A 23,388-nucleotide genomic window follows, 5' to 3' on the forward strand; every position below is an offset into this window, starting at 1 on the left:
AGACCCTCTTGCCTCATTAATGACCAAGTCACTGATTAGTTGGCAGATTATGCCACAGTTGGAGAAGCATTACAACCAAGTCCAATCCTGTCCTTATGCAGTGTCCACACGCTGGATGTTTAGCCCAGGTGTATGTACTCATCTTGGAATTGGGAGTTCTGGCTGATTTCATGGTTTATTTTCTCTCCTTCATGAGACTAATTGAAGAGCTGTAATTGAAATTAATACATTAAGCATAGACAAGGAGTCAAATTTGTGAAGCTCCTTGCAAAGCATTTCATTAAGACATAAGGAGACCGTACCATGGATATTTTTATTGTGCAGATGAAGAGCTTGTGGCTTGCTTGTCTGTTGAAATTATTTTTTTTAGCATGAACTAAAGTTGCCTAATTAAGGTTGTACAGGTTGGAGGAAGATGTGTTTGTGAGGAACAGAGACTATTTTTAAATTTTTACAATTAGAAATTCCATGGGTAAAATGTGATCACTTTAACATATCAGAACAAGAAATCTTCAAGATTTCTTCTTTATTCAGATAGGAACAAGTCAAGTATTTTAGGAAAGTGCCGATTAAAATGAATATTGATCTGCATTTGTGTTTTTAAAAAAGGTGCATATTTTTAAACATTTATACTGCTATTTTTTTGTGAGCAGCTTTTTGAAACTAAATTAATAATTCTGCTGGCCTCAGAATATGATTTATTTTTAAATGAACCATAAAGATAAATAAAGGATGTGTGTTAAATGGATATTTTCATGGTTGAGCCATTCAGATGACTAACCTCCTTAGAGGTGGGAGATGGTGTGGTGGCGGCAGCGCGGTGGTAAACAGGGTCTCTTTTGGATCATGGCTTCGGATTCTGACAACATTTCTTATTTTAGTTCTGAAAAGAAACCCAGCTATCTCGGCTACTCTTGCACAATATTCAACCTGATGCACCAATGCTATTTGAGCAAATGCCAAAATATCAATCACTAATGTCTTGGAGTTGTTTGGAGTTGGGCTTTTATGGACCAGTCCGTCTCGACTTGCGCACAATTGCCTTAGATAAAGAAACACACTGGCATCCGAGCTGAAGAAATTGGTCTTCTGTAAATGGAAAGCATAAAGGTTGCACTTTGGGGTTTTGGCTTCATGTGGATGGAAGATGAACTTATTTGGATTTCTTTGGTGTGCTGACAATAAAGAAGCCTAATATATCAGTTCTTGGTTTCACTGAAGCTGAATTCTTATTGTTTGTACCTTTATGATGCATTATCATGAGGAGTTTTGGATGCAATATCATGTTTAGGATAGCTTAGAACCATCTAAACTGTTACCACTGGTACTGCATCCACAGCATTCTCTCAAAAGACCAGAGCACAAGGGAGTAAATCGATACCGTATATTGAAAGATGATCACGTCTTCTTTTCAACTTTTGCTGCAAAACGTTGTGCAAGCATAAAAGGCATCACCTGACTGCATCAGTATCCTTATTGGGCACAGTTTCCAATGCCTTAATTGATTTAATGAGGTATTGTGCCTGAAGCGGTAGGCACAAACCCGTACAACGTATGGTGAATTGTGCTCGCTGTGTTGCTCGGGTGGAGTTCCTGACACTTGCTGTGCATCTCTCAAGGGCTCAAACTCTTGCTTGTCAATAGTTAATAACCACTCAAAGAGGGAAGGGCCAGACGGACAACCTCTTTGAGGTTGAGGTGGTTATGGATAACGTGCCTGGCAAAGGGTGATTGGATTCTAGTCAATCCTTTAAGGTAGACTAAGTATCTGCTCCTTGAGCCAGGCAAGTCCACAGCACAATTGGTGATTGACCAGCTAGCCTGGATCGTTCGAAGATTTTTGGAGGAGTGAACCTGGGGGCTCTGACTCTTCCCATTTGGTTCTGGATAACCCTGCAAGTCAATGCCCTAACATATGTGGAGCAATATCTGAAGAGGAAACCAGTGGAAAGCTTACCTGTGCTTTGTGGTGGTAAACCATGCAGTCTCACCACTTGCTTATCAGCAATACTGTATGTAGACTTCGGGAGGCCCTAAGCTTGGTTCGACCAGCCCCTGCCTAATCATTGCACCTCAAGTAGGTGGTGTGTATCCATTTGAAGAGGGAAACTGAATTTCTACTCAGAATTTTGGAAGCATCTAGGCATGGTGACCGATTTCTACACAATCCAATACTTAGCTGAGCAAAAGTGAAGTCAACAAATTAATTTGTGAACTAATTTGACATGTAACAAAGGCCTTGCGTCATAATATATCTAAAGTTCATGTTCAATTATGTGTCATAAAGTACTACCTTCAGTGTTCTATTAATGTTTGTAATGATTTTCCTTTAACTCTTTCCTGGCAACACTTATTACTGTGATTTGTGTGTTGGAGGCATGGATTGTGGAGCATCCTTTTCTCAAACTATGTTACTGATTTCAAAGTATTGTAAATACTTAATTTTGGCTGGTCAAAAACCATTGCAATCTGGAAAGTGTAATTCTGAGAAATAACATGGGTTTACCCAGTTTCCCCACTGCTTTAAATTAATGTTGCAATTCATAAATGTTGCACAATCTAGTTTTCCTGTTATCTGATGCACCGGTCTACAGTTCACATTTCCAGGGAAACACCTTTCTTCTTTGAAATAAAATGAGATCTATTGTCTGTGAGAGATTGAGGTTATATAAGTTTTCAGAATTTTGTAATGATTTTCATAGATTGAGCGGCACAGTGGGTAACACTGCATCCTATGGCGCTGAGGACCCGGGTTCGATCCCGGGTCACTCTGTGGAGTTTGCACATTTTTCCCGTGTCTGTGTGGGTTTCACCCCACAACCCAAAGATGTGCAGATTAAGTGGATTGGCCACACTAATTGCCCCTTAATTTAAAAAAAATATTTGGGTACTCTAAATTAAAAAACAAAAATGATTTTCGTAGATGTCAGCTTTAAATTGGGTTATAGCATTTGAAATAGGCTGCATCGATATAGTGGCCCTGGTGTAATTGCATGCATGGGATGTTAGGTCTTAAGAAAGCATAATTTGCTTACTATTCCTTGTTAAAGAGATAGATATCCAAGTATACTATAGAATGTTTTATGGAAAAGGGTGGGGATAATGATGCAGCAAAAAGCACAATTAAATTCTGGACCAATATGGTTTAGGCAGTGAAGATTTACCAAACATTGGCACAAGTCCAGGAATACTAACTTGCTAATGCACCAAAAGAAAAAAATGTGTACCTGTATTTCCTTTTGCCACTTAGTCCATTATGTTGAAAATAATCTTTGCAGTTGTAGAAAATATGGGCAAAAATGCCATGTTGACAAGCAACTGTACATTGTGATACCTACTTTTAGTTACGTGATGCTTTGTCACCAATTAATGATGTACCTTGACAGTGAAAGAAATATATATTTTAAAGGCATTGTATTTATGTAACCATACATACCTTTGACTCAATGTTGAATGCCTCTGGGTACACATGTTCTGCAATCTATATGCAACTCCTCTAGTCCAAAGACGTGGAGGTTAGGTGGATTGGCCATGATAAATTGCCCTTAGTGACCAAAAAGGTTAGGAGGGATAATTGGGTTACGGGGATAGGGTGGAAGTGAGAGTTTAAGTGGGTTGGTGCAGACTCGATGGGCCGAATGGCCTCCTTCTGCACTGTATGTTCTATGACTATGACTAAATGAGTGTGTTTATCCAGTGAGTAACCAAACTATACAGATGAAAGATATTAGGGGTAGTGAGAGGTTTGTTTTAGGGAGAGTCCGAAAGAGAAGAGGGTGATGGAAGGAAGTGTGAGGATATGGCTCCGAAGCCACTCTGCCAATGGTGGGTGCCCAAGAAGCTGGACTTGGGAATTAAAAGATTTAGGAAGGTGTGAGGGGGAGGATATTGTTTAACATTGAAGGAAGGTTACAGTGAAGTACAAATAAGGTTGTGGAAAAGTTTAAACACCAGTTTGAGGATTTAAAATTTGAGATATTGGGGACCTGGAGCAAATGCATCATTGAGGGCAAGAGAGATAATCAAGAAGGGGCAAACCAGGCAATTGCCTAGCAATCGAACCGCTAGCAATCGTGCTCAGGGCAGCAAAAAATTGGAGGGGGATCCGAAGGGGAGTCAGAGAGCACAGAGTCTCACTCTGTGCAGATGATCTGCTCCTCTACATCTCGGACCCACAAAGCAGCATGGACGGAATCATCGCGCTCCTGAAAGAGTTTGGAGCCTTCTCGGGCTACAAACTCAACATGAGCAAAAGCGAGATCTTCCCAGTACACCCGCAAGGTTGGGGGGGGGGGGGGGGCAGCAGCACTAAAGGGGCTGCCGTTCAAACAAGCCCAACACAAATTCCGCTACCTGGGGATCCAAATAGCCCATGACTGGAAAGGGATCCACAAATGGAACCTCACCAGCCTGACGAAGGAAGTAAAAAAGGACCTGCAAAGATGGAACACACTCCCACTCTCCCTCGCGGGGAGAGCCCAGGCGATCAAAATTAACGTACTGCCCAGGTTCCTCTTCCTGTTCAGATCCATTCCGATCTACATCCCCAAGGCCTTTTTCAAAGTGCTGGACAAACTTATCATGGCGTTCGTCTGGGGGGGTAAAAATGCTAGGATCCCAAAGAAGGTCCTACAAAAAACAAAATCCAGGGGGGGGGGGGGGGGGGGGGGGGGGGGGGCTAGCCCTCCCGAATCTACAACTCTACTACTGGGCGGCAACAGCCGAGCGAGTAAGGGGATGGATCCAGGAGCCAGAAGCCAAGTGGGTGCGTGCGGAGGAGGCCTCCTGCATGGGACCTCCCTCCGGGCCCTCGCCACGGCAGCACTCCCATCCCCACCCAAAAAGCACTCCAGCAGCCCAGTGGTGACAGCCACCCTCCAATCCTGGAACCAACTGCGGCAGCAATTTGGCCTGACCAAAATGTCGGACAAGGCTCCCATCTGCAACAACCATAGGTTCACACCAGCACTGACTGACGCCACCTTCAAAAGGTGGAGACAGGACGGGGGGGACACTGACAGTCAGGGACCTATACACGGACGACAGGATCGCAACACTGGACGAACTGACAGAGAAATTTTGGCTAGCCGGGGGGAACGAGCTACGGTACCTGCAGCTCAAAAACTTCTTACGAAAGGAGACAAGGACGTACCCACAACCGCCACGACAGACACTACTGGAAGATCTACTGGACGCAAGTATCCTAGAGAAGGGGAACTGTAGCGACATGTATGACCGACTGGTAGAAAGGGACGACACCGTACTGGACGCAACAAGACTGAAATGGGAGGACGACCTGGGGATTGAGATAGGGTGGGGACTCTGGAGCGAAGCACTGCATAGGTCAACTCCACCTCCACGTGCGCAAGGCTCAACCTGACGCAACTAAAAGTGGTACATAGAGCCCACTTAACAAGAAACCGTATGAGTAGGTTCTTCCCGGAGGTGGAGGACAGTTGTGAATGGTGCCAAAGAGGCCCGGCCAACCACGCCCACATGTTTTGGTCTTGCCCCAGACTTGTGGAGTACTGGACAGCCTTCTTTGAGGCTATGTCCAAAGTGGTGGGGGTGAGTGTGGAGCCATGCCCGATAGTGGCGGTCTTCGGGGTTTCAGACCAGCCAGATCTATTCCTGGGGAGGAGGACGGACGCCCTTGCCTTTGCCTCCCTGATCGCCCGCCGTAGAATCCTGTTTGGGTGGCGGTCAGCAGCACCGCCCAGAGCTGCAGACTGGCTGTCCGACCTCTCGAAATCTCTCCAAATGGAGAAAATCAAATCCGCCATCCGAGGGTCAGACGACTGCTTCCACAGAACGTGGGAGCCATTCATGCAATTGTTCCGGGACCTGTTTGTGGCCAACGTACAAGAGGAAGAATAGTCGGGTGGGCAAGAATCGGGAAAATGGACGGGAATCGGGGGAAGGTAGCCGGGGGGGGGGGGGGGGGGGGGGGGGGAGCTACGGGTTCGTTATGGGGGTTTGATGGCTAGCTAAGGCCCAAAACCAAACTAAATAAATGCCTATAAACATGTGCCTCGGCCATATTGGGGAATGTAAAATGTGTATGCCGGCTAAAGGGGACGGCCACAGTTGGTGTTATGAAGATGCTTACCTGTAAATATACATGTTAATTTTTGCGTATTTTTTCTTTCTTTTTCTTTTTCTCTCTCTAATAATTTGTAATTTGTTGGATATAAAATATGAAAACTCAATAAAAAAACATTTATAAAAAAAAAAAACCAGGCAATTGTAGGCCAGTGAGTCTAACGTCAGTGGTAGGGAAACTAGTAGAAACAATTCTGCAGGACAGAATTAATCTCCACTTCGAGAGGCAAGGTAGTCAGCATGGTTTTGTCAAAGGGAGATCCTGTCTTACTAATTTAAATGATTTTTTGAGGAGGTGACTAGGTGAGTAGATGAGTGCAGTTGATGTAGTCTACATGGACTTAATAAGGCTTTTGACAAGGCTGATGAAGATGATAAGAGCCCATGGGATACAGGGCAATTTGGCAAACTGGATCCAAAACTGGCTGAGTGGTAGGAGACAGAGGGAGGTTGAAGTTTGTTTTTGTGACTGGAAGCCTGTGTCTAGTGGTGTTCCGCAGGGAATCGGTGCCGGGTCCCTTGTTTGTAGTATACATTAATGAACTGGATTCAAAAGTAGGAGGTGTGATAAGTAAATTTGCAGATTACACAAAAATTAGTGGTGTGGTAAATAGTGAGGAGCAAGGCCTTGGATTACAGGACGATATAGATGGGCAGACCATGAGTAAGTGTGAGTTAGTGTATTTTGGGAGGACTAACAAGGCAAGGGAATATACGTTCAGACCCTAGGAAGTACAGAGGATTGAAAGGACTTTGGTGTTCATGTTCACAGATCGCTGAAGTCAGCAGGTCAGGTCGATAAGGTGGTTAAGAAGGTCTATGGGATTTTTGCCTTCATTAACCAAGGCACTGAATATAAGTAAGAAGTCTTACAACACCAGGTTACCACATCATTGAATACAAGAGTAGGGAGTTGTATAAAACACTGATTAGGCCCCAGCTGTATAAAACACTGATTAGGCCCCAGCAAGTGTGCAGTTCTGGCCCCCATACTATAGAAAGAAAGTTATTGCACTGGAGAGGGTGCAGAGGAGATTCACCAGGATGTTGCCTGGGCTAGATTATTTCAGTTATCAAGGGAGACTGGATAGGATGGGTTGTTTTCCCTGGAGCTGAGGGGAGGCTTGGTTGAGGTGTATAAAATTATGAGGGACATAGATAGGGCAGACTGGAAGGTATTGTTCCCCTTAGTGGAGAGGTCAATAACCAGGAGGCATAGATTTAAGGTAATGGGCAGGAGGCTTAGAGGGGCTGTGAGGAAAAATGTTTTCACCCAGAATGTGGTTGGAATCTGGAACTCGCTGCCTGAAAGGATGGTAGAGGCCGGAACTCTCACAATTTTTAAGAAGTATTTAGCTGAGCGCTTGAAATGCCTTAGCATACAAGGCTAGGGGCCAAGTTATGACAAATGGGATTAAAATAGTTAGGTGCTTGATGGCCGGCGTGGGCATGATGCGCTGAAAGGCCTCTTTTTGTGCTGTAAGACTCACTTGCGGAATTGTAGCAGGGTTTTGGGTGAGTTGGTCACAATGCATTTATAGATGCCGAACAGAAAATTGTCTGGGAAAACATTTTTGGGATTTAAAGACCTGATTGAGGGTTTCGGTAATAGAGGGGCAGAGGCAGGGCCATGGCACAGATGTTGAAATAGGTTCTGTCTTGAGTGGAGAAGGTAGAAGATTGGATTCTTGACTGTGGATTGTTTGCGATATTGATGTTGTAGCAGTCCGCATCAACCTGAGATCGTGGCCTGGGATGGGTTGTACTCTTGGTGAGAAATGTCTCAAGGTGCTTCAAAGGAACATTGTCAAAATTTGATACCAGGGCACAGTGATTCGATACCGGCATCAGAAATTTGGAATAGCTCAAATTTTTGGCAGGTGAGAGGCTATCCAGGAAAACGTTGGAAGACAACAGCACATTTGGAAAAGCATGCAAAGGTAGAGCTAGATGTAATCTACATTCATATGAATGCTAGCCTCATCTCTTTGGATGATGTTGCCCTTGGTACCTACATGAGAAAGAGAAACTGTTGGTAGATATATCCTCTATGCAACTAAGTGCAGTGGAAACCAATGTGCCTCAGCCACACTGAGCTAGACAATGGAGGAAGGGTGTTATTTCAAGTTGATGCTCAAAGGCTGCAGTGAGTTCAAGGGGCATAATGCCTGATGGACACAATTGTAGAGAATGTTAGCTGACCCACCGCCAGGCAAACAGCGAGGCAAAGGCTAACATCTGCCCTTGCACCCGCCTGGGCCGGTCCGACCCCCCGAAAAAGGCTAGTAGGGGCCCTGGTTCCACTATCCCCGAGATGACACTGAAAACCTCCCATCAATAAACCCCTCGCATTCCACGTAACTATCCTTCGGACAGGCCCACGATCCTCAGATTTTGCCGTCTAGATCGGTTTCCAGGTCTTCCACTTTGGCTCGCAGACCCTTGTTGCCTCCACCACCTTCTGCAGCTCCTCGCCCATTGAGGTGAGTTGATCACTCTGTTGCGACACGGCCCCTTTCACTCCGTTCTGTTTCTCACCCTGCGCCCGCATCTCGGCCGATGTCCTGGATACCGTCGCCTTCATCGGGGTAATCGCCTCCTCCACCAGCACCTTCAATGCTGCCATCATCTCCTTCCTCATCACGTCCATGTGTTTTGCAAACTGTTTTTCAAGTTCCATAACCATCACCTCGGTCACAAACTGTTTTTCAAGTTCCATAACCATCACCTCGGTCATCTTTTCTGACGTGAACATTGCGGCCCCACCCAGCAACCCAACCTCCGCCATCCTTCCAGTTTTCGAGCCGACCCTGCTACTCAATGGCGAACCTTCACTTGCCCTCTTGTTCACGACAGCTGTAGTTTGGGTTTGGACATCCTTCTTCCTTGTCTTCCTACACTTATTTAACCAAAAATTGCCTCTGGGACTGGGCATTCATTTCTAAAAAAAAATGAGCCTCGAACAGGAGCCAGCCAATGTGCGACCTCCTCCTCACAATTTGGTTTAAAGTAACTTGGAGATGTTATCTGTTTTGAGAGGAAGATAGCAGGAAGCAAAATGACTTGAATTTTCATTGTGCCTTTCACAACCTCTGGACATTCCAAAATGCTGTATAACTGATGATGTATTATAGTCCTATTGAAATACAGGAAGACACATCTGCCAATTTACACACAGTCCCACAAATAACTCCAGATCGGTGACACGATGATCTATTTTAGTAATGTTGATCAAAAGATAAATATTGACACTTGGAGAATTATCCTACTTTTTTTTGAACAGTGCCATTAAATCCTTTTTTCATTCACCTGAGAAGCCAGGTGGGAGCTCGATGTAATGTCTTAATTAAGAGATCATTCAGAGTACTCTTAGTGTTGCACTTGGGTGTCAGCCTGGATTATGCGCACAAGTCTTGAGAGTGGGGCTTGCATCTGAAACCTGAGTCAAGCAAGTGTTGCCGCAGCAACAAGGCTGATGGGTAATAGGAGTGTGATGAATTTGGAGTTGAGATAGTTTCTCAGTTCAGTGGTTGAGGCAGGAGAACACAGGCTTGAAGGGAGTCATATTGAAGAAGATGAATGAGTGGAGCAGGTGAGGTTCTCTGGGGAGGGGGAAAGGGGTCAGTGGAGTTGTGTGGGGCAGGAAATGTACATTGTGGTTTGGTAATGAAAGTCATGCCTCTGCTATAATGGCAGAGACTTCATAAAGGAGCAAAGTGTCACCATAGTTAAGTTTCACTTAGAGCCAGAATGTCCAGTGAATGAGTCTACCTGATTAATGGCCACTTAGACAAGGTATAGAGGCAACTTCCATCCACTGAAACGTGCCCCAGTAAGGAGCTAATGCATTCAAATTTTGTTTTATCATGCCCCTGTGAAATGCCTTGAGACTTCATAGAATCACTATAGTGCAGAAGGAGGCCATTCAGCCCATTGAGTCTGCACTGACCCTCTGAAAGAGCACCCTACCAGGCCCACATCCCCATCCTATCCCTGTAATCCAGTATCCGCACCTAACCTTTTGAACACAAAGGAGCAATTTAGCATGCCCAATCCACCTAAACTGCATATCTTTGGATTGTGGGAGGAAACTGGAGCACCTGGAAGAAACCCGCACAGACATGGAGAACGTATAAGCTCCACACACACTGTGGAGATGGATTATGCACAGATGAATTTGTTAGGAAGCATTAAATATTTGATTTGTTAAATTGCTCTCTGATAATAATAATGGTGATTTATAGTTATTTTTCGGTATCATTTCGCAGATGGGATCATAATATGATAAATCAATATGGAACGTGGTTAAGCTGAAAATGATGCATTGTCTGTCTTTAACAAGATCTGGAAATTGAATTCAAGAAATTCCAAAATACTGCATTTTTAAAATGTATGTTGTCACATGGTCAGTCATCCCTTCTGTGATATAAGAAAAATATACATAAATATGCAGCAGAATTAATGTCAACATTTTGGATTCTAGTTCATACTGAGGATGAAAGGACTAAAGATGAATTTCTAGACTCGACCGAGACGACAATGGTGGAGGATCATCTCAGTAAAATGAAGTTAAACAAGGCGGTGCTTGGTAAGTTTTTCAATGCTCAGAAACTATATATTGACATTATGAGGTGTAAGGATGCTGTCTCTTGATGTTTCATATGAAAGTCAGATATGAAATATTGTGTATCTTCAATTTCAACAAAATGCTGATCAGCCTGTCTCGCCAATAAAACCTTACATTTTTTAGAACATTTAAATCAGATCGGAAAGTTCTGTTGATGCTTTCTATTCCCCAACTAGTTCCAGAATACAGAATTGTGCAAAACTAAATCTAAAGCATTTGTTTGTCGTTGTATGATAATGTTCATCACCAATAGGTACCTTTTTGTTAGGGAGAGCAGTCCCCAGCCTATCTTGGAGTCACCAATTTATTAACGAAAAAACAAACATTGACCATCATTGGAAATATTTAAGGAAATGCCTGCTCTATAAATGGATCACTAAATAGGATTGAAAGAAATATTCTTAATTTATATTAATGGATCAATTAAGTCTTTATCGTGGATTCATTTAAATTGAATGCTGAAGTATAGCCTGGCCTGTTTTCGGTTTCTTTACTTTTTCTTGGTTGTGATGTCACCCTGGTGTCACTTGGTTTTTGATTGGCTGCTGGTGTGATTTTTGAATCTCTGCTGCCTCCCTTCTTTATATCTGGCGCGGATTCCCACTCCTTTATATCCAGCTTCTCGTCACGGTGTACAATTTTGCAAAGTGAACAAGGATTTAATAAAGACCCATGATGAGCTAAAATTTGTCAAGAGGAAGTGTTAAATAAGCCATCAGTGCTTACAAATAGATAAGTAACCAGGACCAGATGAGATTCTCAGAAGTTCCTCAGGATAGTGTCCAAGGCCCAGCCATCTTCACCTACTTCACCAATGACCTTCCTTCCATCATAAGGTCAGAAGTGGGGATGTTCAGTCATCAGCAAACAATGTTCAACACTATTCGCAACTCCTCAGATACTTAAGTGGACCATGTCCAAATGCAGCAAGGCCTGGACAATATAAAGGCCTGACAAGTGGCCAGTAACATTTGTGCCACCCAAATGTCAGGGAGGATCTAACCATTGCCCATTGTTGTTCGTTTTTTAAATTAAATTTGGAGTACCCAATTCTTTTTTTTTCAATTAAGGGGCAATTTAGCATGGCCAACCCACCTACCCTGTTCATCTTTGCGTTGTGGACTGAGACCCACGCAAACATGGGGAGAATGTGCAAACTCCACACGGACAGTGATCCAAGATCTGGATTGGACCCGGGCCCTTGGCGCCTTGAGGCAACAGTACTAGCCACTGTGCTGCCCCTCCCGTTGCCACTGTCAACATCCTGGGGGGTTACCATTGACATGAAATTTAACTGGAGTAGCCATATAAATACTGTGGCTATCAGAGCAGGTCAGAGGCTAGGAACCATATGGCAAGTAACTCACCTCTTGACTTCCCAAAGTCATCATCAACAAGGCACAAATCAGGAGTGTAATGGAATACTCTCCACTTCGGGCAACACGGCCTCACGGCGCCGAGATCCCAGGTTCGATCCCGGCCCCAGGTGACTGTCCGTGTGGAGTTTATACATTCTCCCCGTGTTTGCATGGGTTTCGCCCCACAACCCAAAGATGTGCAGGTTAGGTGGATTGGCCATGCTAAATTGCCCCATAATTAGAAAAATTGAATTGGGCACCCTAAATTTAAAAAAAAAAAGGAATACTCTCCACTTGCCTAGGTGAGTTCAGCTCCAAGAGCACTTAAGGTGCTGAACATGATCCCGGGCAAAGTAGCCTACTTGATTGCTCCCCCTTCAGCAAACATTCAAATCCTCCGCCACTGACAAACAGTGGTAGCTGTGTGTACCATCTACAAAATGTATTGTAGGAACTCACCAAGGTTCCTTAGGCAGCACCTTCCAAACCTACAACCTCGACCATCTAGAAGGACAAGAGCAGCAGATACCTGGGAGCACCATGGGATTCTATGTGTTGAGTCAGAGGAAATGGGTGGGGTACTAAATGAGTACTTTGCATCAGTGTTCAGCAAAGAAAGGGACTTTGTGGAAGATGATTCTTGGTAGGCTGTGTGGACAGTCTGGATCATGTTAACATCTAAAAGGAGGAGGTATTGGGTATTTAAAAAGATATTAAGACTCCTGGGCTGGATAAGATTTACCTCAGAATACTGAGGAAAGCAAGGGAGGAAACTCCAGGGGCCTTGACTGACATCTTTGTATCCTCATTGGCTACAAGTGAGATCCCAGAGGACTGCAGAATAGCTAATGTGGTACCGCTGTTTAAGAAATGTAGCAGGGATAATCCTGGAAACTATAGGCCAGTGAGCATCACATCTGTAGTAGGTAAATTATTGGAGAGAATTCTTGGGGACAGGATTTATACCCATTTGGAAACAAATGAGTAGACAGCATGGTTTTGTGAAGGGGAGGCTGTGCCTCACTAACTTGATTTAAGTTTTTTCAGGATGTGACAAAGATGATTGATGAGGGGAGGGCGGTGTTTGTTGTTTACTTGGACTTCGATAAAGCGTTTGACAAGGTTCCTCATGGCAGACTGGTACAAAAGATGAAGTCACACAGGATCAGAGGTGAGGTGGTAAAATGGATGCAGAACTGGCTCGGTCACAGAAGGCAAAGGGTAGAAGTAGAAGGGTGTTTTTCTGAATGGAAGGTTGTGACTAGTGGTGTTCCACAGGGATCTGTGCTGGGGCCTCTGTTGTTTGTAGTATACATAAACGATTTTAAAGGAAAATATAGCTAGTCGGATTAGTAAGTTTGCGGATAACACCAAGGTTAGTGGAGTGGCAGAGCAATAATTTGGGACAAGAAGTCACTGGACAAATACAACAAATTAACATGGATTTTCTAAGACAGGTCATGTTTATCTAACTTGCTTGAGTCTTTTTATGAGGTAACAGAAGGATGATAAGGATAGGATTGTTGTGGTGTACATAGACTTACAAAAGGCATTTGGTATGGCACCACATTACAGTCTTGTGAGCAAAATTAGAGCTTGTGGAATAAAGGGGCCAATACCAGCATGGGTATGCAATTGAGATAAGAAATGCAAGAGGGCAGTCGTGAACAGGTGTTTATCAAAAGGAACATTTATGTATGGGGTTCCCTAGGGTCAGTGTTAGAACCCCTGTTTGTTTTTTCTCTCATATCAATGACCTAGAGTTGGAAATCCAAGGCAAAATCTCAAACTTTGTATATGGCACAGAACTTCAAAATATTCTGAACTGTGAGGAGGATAGTATTAAACTTCAATAGGACATGACTGGTAGAATGGGCAAACAAATGGCAAAAGAAATTTAATCCAGAGAAATATGAAATTATTCATTTTGCTATCAAGAATAAGAGGCAGTATAAGATAAAGGGTACAATTATTAAGGGGATGCAGGAGAAGTGGATTTGGGAGCATATTTGCATAAATTAGGGCAGCACGGTGGCCTAGTGGTTAGCACAACCGCCTCACGGCGCTGAGGTCCCAGGGTCGATCCCGGCTCTGGGTCACTGTCCGTGTGGAGTTTGCACATTCTTCCCGTGTATGCGTGGGTTTCGCCCCCACAACCCAAAAATGTGCAGAGTAGGTGGATTGGCCACGCTAAATTGCCCCTTAATTGGAAAAAATAATTGGGTAATCTAAATTTATAAAAAAATATATTTGCATAAATTATTGAAGTGGGCAGGCTGGTTTGAAAGAATTGTGAATAAAGCGTGCAGCATAGCAGATTGCTTTGTTAAGTTAAAACTCAGGGGATTGCGGGGGAGATGGATAGAAAGCTAGTTAGCAGACAGGAAACAAAGTTGGAATAAATGGGCTAGCAGGCAGTGACTAGTGTGGTACACAGGAATCTGTGCTGGAACCCCAACCATTCACATTATATATTAATGATTTGGATGAGGGAACGAAATGTATTATCCAAATTTGCAGATGATACAAAGCTGTGTGGGAGGCGAGCTGTGAGGAGGATACAGAGATGCTTCAGCGTGTTTTGGACAAGCTGAGTGAGTGGGCAAACGCTTGGCAGATGCAGTATAATGTGGATAAATGTATGGTTGTCCACTTTGGTAGCAAAACTAGTAAGGCAAATTATTATTTGATTGGGTGTAAATTGAGAGAGATGGAAACTTGGCGAGACTATTATGTCCATCGTGCATCAGTCTCTGAAAGTAAGTGCGCATGTACAGCAGGCAGTAAAGAAGGAAAATGGTATGTTTGTCTACATAGCGAGAGGATTTGAATATAGGAAAAAGGATGTTTCACTGCAATTGTATATGGCATTGGTGAGGTCACATCTAGAGTTTTGTGTGCAGTTTTGGTGTCCTTGTCTGAGGAGGAATGTTCTTGCTATGAAGGGAGTACAGCGAAGGTTTATCAGGCTGATTCCTGGGGTGATGGGACTGTCATGAGGAGAGAGTAAGTTGGTTAGGATTAGATTCATTGGAGTTTAGAAGAGTGAGGGGGTCTCACCGAAACTATTAACATTCTAACAGGAGTAGACAGGATAAATTCAGGAAGAATGTTCCCGATGGTGGGGAGTCCAGAACTAGGGGCCATAGTTTGAGGATAAGGGGTAAATATTTTAGGACCGAGGTGAGGAGAAACCTCTTCACCCAGAGAGTGGTAAATCTGTGGAATTCACTGCCACAGAAATTAGTTGAGGCCAAACCATTGTGTAATTTCAAGAAGAAATTTGATGTAGCTCTTGGCGGTCAAAGGATATGGGGGGGTAGGCGGGATCATGGTATTGAATTTGATGATCAGCTATGATAATAAAATGTGGAACAGACTCGAAGGGCCAAATGGTCTACTCCTATTTTCTGTATATGTTTCTATGTATATTCCTGGGCTTTATAAATAGGAACACAGAGTACAAAGGCAAGGAAGTTATGATAAACCTGTACAAAAGCGTTTTGGCTTCAACTGGAGCATTGTGTCCAATTTTGGGCAACACACTTTGGGATACGTAGGCATTGGAAAGAGTGAAGCAAAGTTTCAAGAAAATGGTTCCGTGGTGAGGAATTTAAGTGATATATTAGAGAAGCTAGGCTGTTGTCCTTGGAGAAGAAAGTTTGGATAGAGGTATTCAAAATCACGAGGAATTTTGATCAAGTAAACGGGGATAGACTATTCCTATTGGTGGAAGGGTCGAGAACTAGAAGAGACAGTTTAAGCTGATGAGCGAAATAATCAATGATGACATGAGAAAGCTTCTTCACACAGCGAGTAGTTAGAATATGAAATTTACTGACAGGTGTGGTGGAAGGACATTCAGTTGAGATTTCAAAAGAAATTCGGATAATTATCTGAAGAGAACATTTTCAGGTCTATGGGGAAAAGGTAGGGGAATGGGACTGGGTGAGTGGCTCTTACAGGGAGCAGACATTGACACGAAAGTCCAAATGCCCTCCTGTGTTGTAACTATTCTGTGACTAATTTGTATTTATAAGTCTGATATGCTGGATCTAAAAAGAAAGCATTTTACCGTTTCTATCAGCCTTCCTCTATTAGTGATACCTGGTGGAGAAAGCGTGTAGCAGAAACTGTGGCTAGGATGGCACGGCGGTGCAGTGGTTAGCACCGTTGCCTCACAGCACTGAGTACCAGGGTTCGATCAGTGTCCATGTGGAGTTTGCACATTCTCCCTGTGTCTGCATGGGTTTCGCCCTAACAACCCAAAGATGTGGAGGGTAGGTGGATTAGCCACGCTAAATTGCCCCTTAATTGGGGGGAAAGAAAAGAATTGGGTACGCTACATTTAAAAAGAAAAGAAAATTCTGATATTGTGGCTTTATCCGTACGTAAACAGGACAACAACAAATGCTGAAATTTTGAAACAAAAATTTAAAATACATAGGTTAGTCACACCTGTAAAGAGAAAAATAGGGTACGGTATGTTGTATATGTATCCTTCATCCGAACCCCCAGACTATTACTGGCAATGATTGGAAGACCACTAGTTCTCTCAAGTTTTTAATCTTCACACTTTCCATGAACGTAAAGTGTAAGTATATTTACCATATTAAAAAATATACTTACAATGGATGCCATGCAACTTGTTAGCAGTTTTAAATGCTGCTGAAGATTACAATATGCAATTATTAGTATATAGATATTTTATGCATTTTTATGGAATTCATTTATCCACATTTGGTTGACTTGTTAACTTTTTATTTTAAAACAATGGACAAAATATTTTTCATATTGCAGCATTAAACAACCTATTACTAAGATTCACAATGTAATTTTAAGGCATCAATTTATTAGCCAAACTGCTCATTTTAAGGAAGCTCTTTGGGTAAAATTTTCTGATACTTATTCTTAAATCTGTAGGTCTTGACTATGTGGTTGAATATCGTAATGACCAAAAGACAAATCCACAATTTGTCTGTAGGCTGTGCTTCTGGAAATCAGAACTCACCTGGTTTCTCCCCCACCTCCTTGGAGCTAAACACATGGCAAATTATCTGGTAAGTATTTATTTAGTAATAATGACTAAATGGCATGTCCTTGGGACATAATGGCTTGCATGCTAAGATCTTAAATAAAGCAGCTACTTAAATACCGGACATCCACAATTCCCTAGATTCTGGAAAAGCCTCAGTGGATTGGAAAACCACAAGTATAATGTCCATGTCCAAGAAAGGAGACAGAAAGCAGGGAACTATCAGGCCTGCTGGTTTAACATCTGTCACTGGGAAAATACTGCAATCCATTATTAAAGAAGTAGCGGCAGATTTTTAAAAAATCATAATACTATCAAGCAGAGTTAACATAGTGGGTTCTTTTAAGGATGTAGCAATTTGGGTGGATAAAGGGAGCCCAATAGATTTAGAGTATTTGGATTTCCGAAGGCATTCAACATAAACGGTTACTGCATCAGATAAGACCTCCTGATGTTGGGGTGATATATTAGTATTGATAGAGGATTAGCTAATTAACAGAGTTGGATAAATGGGTTATTTTCAGGTTATTAACTAGTGGAGTGTCACATGGAATAATGCTCGGTCCGTAACTATTTACAATCTACATCAATGGCTTCAGTGAAGTATTATAGCCAGATTTGCATAAGATGCAAAGAAAAGTGTGAAGGTGAAGAAGACATCCAAGTTTGCATAGGGGCATGGATGGATTAAGCAAATGTAATTTATTAGATGAGAGGTGTCTATTTTATTGAAATATGTAAGATTCTGAGGAAACTTGATAGGGTAGATGCTGAGACAGTTCTTCCCTCATGGAGTAATCTGGAACCATAATAAGGAGTCTCCTTTTTTAAGATGGAGATGAGGCAGAATTTATTCTCTGAAGATCATGTATCTTTTGTTTCAGCTCCAGAGAGACTGAGTCATTGAATGTATTCAAGGCTGAGATAGATTTTTGAATTGAATTGAGTTGAGGCCACATCGGATCAGCAATGATATTGAATAGCAGAGTAGGCTTGAGGTGCCATAAGGTCTCCTCTTCCTTGTATTCCTTAAAAAAATTTTTTTTTAGAGTACCCAATTATTTTTTTTTCCAATGAAGGGGCAATTTAGCATGGCCAATCCACCTAACCTGCACATCTTTGTGTTGTGGGGGTGAAACCCACGCAGACATGGGGAGAATCTCTTGCTTCTATTTCTTATGCCCTTCTTACCTTCCTATCTCTATAACCTACTCCAGCTATATAGTACTCCAAGATTCAATTCTCACCTTGTACGTAATCCCAATTTTTCATAATTACTCTGGTGTCTATGCCTTCAGCTTCAAACAATAAGCTCTGGAATTCACTCCCTCAACCTCGCGTCTGTCTTCTTCCTCCTCCTGAGCCAACCTTAAATCTACCTCTTTTTTTGTGTCACTCATCCAAATATCACCATATGTGACCTGGTGTCAAATTTCATCTGACAATGCTACTTTGAAACATCTTGGACTGTTTTACTAAGTTAATGGTACTATATAAATGCAAGTAGTTTTTGATGTACTTTGCCCAGTCAGTGGGTGTACAAGCCTCAAGCGTGATGCTAGCAGTTAAGAAAAGTACTCGGATCCTTGAGCATGAAGCAGTTTTCTCGGCCAGTACTGTACCAAGTAAGTTATTAAAATTAATGTATGTTGGAAGGATGATATTTAGTAATATAGTGTTTCTTTTCAGAAAAAGCAGCATCCATATATTCTTAAGTATGAGGGAGAAAAATTAAAACCCTCTGAATGGAAAGAATTTGTCTTCAGAAAAGCACTGGAAATTGAAAAAACAGATGGTAGAGGAAAGGTGAAGGTAAGTACAAATCTGGCTTGTCGGTTGTTTATTTACAAATTATCCAGTTAACTACAAGAAGATGCAACAAGGAGCAATATTTATTTAAGACTGTTTTTCAAGGTACCCAAGTGATTCTTGGTTGCAGCTAATCCATTATTTCACTCTACTATCTGCCATGGTGATTAAGTTGCAGTGGCAGTAATATGAATGCATTTACACATGAATTAGGCCTGCTTTCTTCTATCTTATTCATTTCATATCTTTGAGAGGAACTGATCAATTGTGGGGTTAATGGTCAAGTTTCCATCACACTTCTCTATCCAATAAATACAGTGAACGCCAAACAGCCCTGCCAGTGTCATTCATGTGTTGCTCAGAATCATGTTTTTTGCACCACAGTAGGAGGCCTTACAACTCATTGTGCTTGAACATCAAAGAATAGTTTACTCTGATGTTCACTACATGTTTTATGACAAAAGCAAAATACTGCGGATGTTGTAAAATTTGGGGGGGAAGATGCTGCACATCCTCAGCAGGTCAGATATCATCTGTGGGAAGAGAGACAATTAACTTTGAGGTCGAAAACCGTTAATCAGTTTGGGAAAATTTAAGAAATATAACTGATTTCATACAAAGGTAGGGTGGAAAGAACAAAAGGAAGCTCTAAAGGGGAGCTTTGTGATAGGATTGAAGACATGAGTAATTAGCTGACAAAAAGGGATGATGGTGCAAATCAAAAGCGGCTGTTAATGCTACAAGTTAGACAAAGGAGAACCAGTGGACGTGGTCTATTTGGATTTCCAGAAGGCCTTTGACAAGATGCCATACAAGAGGCTGTTAAATATGATGGACCATGATGTTAGGGGCAAGGTACTGGCATGGCTGACTGGCAGAAGGCAGAATGTGGGGATAAAGGGGTCCTTTTCAGGATGGCACCAGGTGACTTGTAGTGTTCCGCAGGGGTCAGTGGGACCACAGCTGTTCATGATATACATTAATGATCTGGAAGAAGGGAGACTTCAGGTGGTGACCATGGAGCTAACGGTTGCACATTTAGCAGCTCCTGCTCTTGGTGGTCTTTTAATGGCTTTTAAGCTGGATTTCCGTGGAAACTTTTCAACATAAGTGGATAAAAATGAGAGGCGAGGAGGACGACCCCTAGTTTATGGAGCTGCGCCCAAGGAACAAACGTAAAAGAAGAAATCAAAAGTTGGTTGGGAGTGAAGCTCCGAGTTTGATGTATGCAATGGCAGAGAAGCAAAGTTCGACCACGCCAGCTCGCTGGACGATGGATCAGCGGGTTAAATACTTGGATGAAAGTTCGCCCGGCATCGTAAGGGGTGTGCGGAGGACCTGACCCGGGCGGTGTTCTGGATTAAGGAGTTAGTCGACTGGGTGGAGGAGAAAGTGACGACCGAGGTTCCGGTGTGGACCATGGAGTAAGTGGTCACACACAAGGCAGCTCCTGCCCAAGGTTACAGAAAAGAGCTCTTTTTTAATCAATATGGGGTGGAATTTTGATGAAAAGACGTAGGTGAATGTTGGAGGAGTACTTTCCCCCAGGAATGGTATGTCTCTTGGTTACCAGACCCGGAAGAAACAGTGAAAGATTTGGCTGAAGCTGCAGCAAAGACAAAAGCCTCTTCCAGCATGCAGGCGGGGGAAGGGCGAGCTTAAAGGCCTCAAACTGACTTGAAGGCCTTTATTAAAGCTGAATTCCAGCAGCAGAGGGAACAACTGCGGAAAGATCTCGCCAAGGCCATTGAAGAAGCAGTGACGAGACTTCCGGTGGCGGCCATGAAGGAGTAGGTCGGCATTTGGCAGCTCCCATCTGGAACCGACTCTCGGACCTTTTTCAGGAGTTTCCATGGACTTTTTGGGGCAGATTGGTGAAGTGAACACTGCCAACAGGATTCCCTCTCTGTTGTATGGATAGCTGGACCAGGAGTGGCCAGGTGAAGCATTTAAGTCCCAGCAGACAGAAGCGTGCAGAGCGGGTGCCGAGGCACGGCATGGCGGCCGGTATAGACCAGGGTCCATGGGTGCAGTGGGCACAGGTGCAACAGGAGTTCCTTAGCGGCTGTTTTGCTGATCTTAAAAAGGACATGCTGGCGCCGATGAAGGCATCAACAGACCAAATGATTGCAACTCAGGCAACACAAGGGAAAGTGGTTAAGGAGATGGAGAAAAAGCTATCCGACCATGAGGACGAGTTAGTTGTATTGGCCCTTAAAGTGGAGGTGCAGGATGACCTCCACAAGAAGTGGCAGGACAGGCTGGAGGACCTAGAAAACAGGTCCAGGAGACAGAACTTGAGAATTGTGGGCCTCCCTGAAGGTGTGGCGGGGTCGGATGCGTGAACATTTGTGTCCAAGGTGCTGGAGACGCTGATAGGGACGGGGGTATTCCCTCTACCCCTGGAGCTGGACGGAGCGCACAGAGCCCTCGCAAGGAAGCCCAAGGTGAATGAACCACCGAGGGCCATGGTGGTAAGATTTAATCGCTTCTGGACAAGGAACTTGTCTTGCGGTGGGCAAAAAAAGAACGGAGCAGCAGGTGGGAGAACGGCGTGATACGCATCTACCAGGACCTGGGTGCAGAGCTGGCCAAGAGGAGTGCTGGATTCAACCGGGTGAAGGCGACCCTCTTCAGCAAGGGCGTGAAATTTGGGATGCTACACCCAGCGAGGCTATGGGTCACGTACAAGGAACAGCATCACTATTTTGAGACGCCGGACGAGGTGTGGTCATTCGTCAAACAAGAAAAGCTGGACTCAAATTAAAGGACAGTCAAACTTTGGTGGAATTCGGCGTTGGGGCTGGGTAACACGGTACCGTTTCTAATATAAGATTGTATGCAATGTTGGGTGCGTGTAAGGGCTGTGGTGGTGGCTGGAGGGTGCAGTGTTTTCGGCAAAGTTGAGATACGGAGGGGGGAGTGGGCCCTGTACTTAGTGTTAATTTTCAGGAAGTTGGAACCTTGGTGCAACAAGTGTCTCCTCATGGGGCAATGTTAGTGTCTTCTGTTTATTTTTTGTTTCGTATTACTATTTACTCATTGGGGCTGGAGAGGTAGTTTAATTGGTTTATTCACGTGGGGAGAAGGGTCCGGACAATGAGGCGACAGTCTGATTGGCGCCAGGGGCGGGAGCTGCCAGGGTCAGCATGGGTCAGCTGACTCTCGAGCGTAGTGGGGGCTGAGCAAGTGCCCAGCTGGTGCTTGGTGGGGGGGTTTTGGGTTGGGGGGGGGGGGGATGCTGCTTTGCTGACAGAGGAGGTATCAATTTTGGGGTGCCAATTGAGGGTCGGGGGTGGCGGCTCCCTGTGGGGGCGCTCGAGGAAGCGAAGGGCGCGGATTCGAGGTTGGCCAAGAAAGGGTGATTGATCACGTGGAATGTGAGGGGTTTGAATGGGCCGGTCAAAAGAGCGCGCGTGTTTGCGCATCCAAAGGGGTTAAAGGCAGACGTAGCATTGCTTCAGGAGACACATTTAAAGCTCGCAAATCACATGAGATTGAGAAAGGGATGGGTATGCCAGGTGTTCCATTCAGAGTTGGATTCGAAGACCAGTGGGGTAGCAATTCTGATCCGTAAGGGTGTGGCATTCGAGGCTGGGAGAATTGTGGCAGATAAGGGGGGCAGTTATATAATGGCGAGTGGAAAGTGGCAGGGGGTCCGGGTGGTGTTTGTGAACGTCTATGCTCCGAATTGGGATGATGTAGAATTTATGAGACGCATGCTAAGCACAATCCCAAACTTAGAGTCACACCACCTGATCATGGGGGGAGACTTTAACACAGTCATTGACCCCGAGCTGGACCGGTCGAAGTCCAGGACAGGGAATCGACCAGCAGTCGACCAGCAGTGGCTAAGGAACTGAAGGGTTTTATGGAGCGGATGAGGGGGGTGGATCCCTTGAGGTTCGCGCGGCCGAGAATGAAGGAGTTCTCTTTTTCTCCCACGTTCATAAGGTTTATTTCCACATAGACTTCTTTGTCTTGAGCAGGGCATTAATCCCAAAGGTGGCGGGGACAGAATACTCAGCAATCACAGTCTCGGACCATGACCCGCACTGGGTGGACCTGCGGCTTAGTGAGGAAAGAGGGCAGCGCCCACTCTCGGACAAAGAGGTTTGCGGGCGGATTAGCAGGAACATCCAGGATTACCTGGAAACAAACTATATGGGTGAGGTAGCAGTGGCAACGGTCTGGGAGGCTCTGAAGGCAGTTGTCAGAGGGGAACTCATCTCAATTCGATCCCATAGGGAAAAGAAAGAAAGAGCGGAGAAGGAGAGACTGGTGGAGGAGATACTCTGAGTGGACAGGAGGTACGCGGAGGCCCTGAGGCGGGGCTACTGAGGGAGCGGCGGAGTCTGCAGGCGGAGTTTGAACTGCTGACCACAGAGAAAGCGGTAGCACAGCTGAGGAAGGCAAGGGGGCAATCTGAGTATGGGGAGAAAGCGAGTAGAATGCTG

The 23,388-nt window shown here is 44.1% G+C and overlaps 1 protein-coding gene across 2 annotated transcripts in view; it reads left to right on the forward strand.

Moving 5' to 3' along the window:
- The window catches only part of si:ch211-197h24.6, a 170,279-nt gene that overhangs the window by 8,898 nt on the left and 137,993 nt on the right, over positions 1-23,388 (forward strand). For both annotated transcript variants that reach the window (XM_038797610.1, XM_038797611.1), the window contains exons 5-7: positions 10,586-10,690; positions 17,011-17,147; positions 18,812-18,934. In XM_038797610.1, the coding sequence (XP_038653538.1) occupies positions 10,586-10,690; positions 17,011-17,147; positions 18,812-18,934 (365 nt within the window). The remainder of the gene's footprint in view (positions 1-10,585; positions 10,691-17,010; positions 17,148-18,811; positions 18,935-23,388) is intronic.

This window comes from Scyliorhinus canicula, chromosome 5, assembly GCF_902713615.1.
Source record: "Scyliorhinus canicula chromosome 5, sScyCan1.1, whole genome shotgun sequence".
Taxonomy (NCBI): Eukaryota; Metazoa; Chordata; class Chondrichthyes; order Carcharhiniformes; family Scyliorhinidae; genus Scyliorhinus; species Scyliorhinus canicula.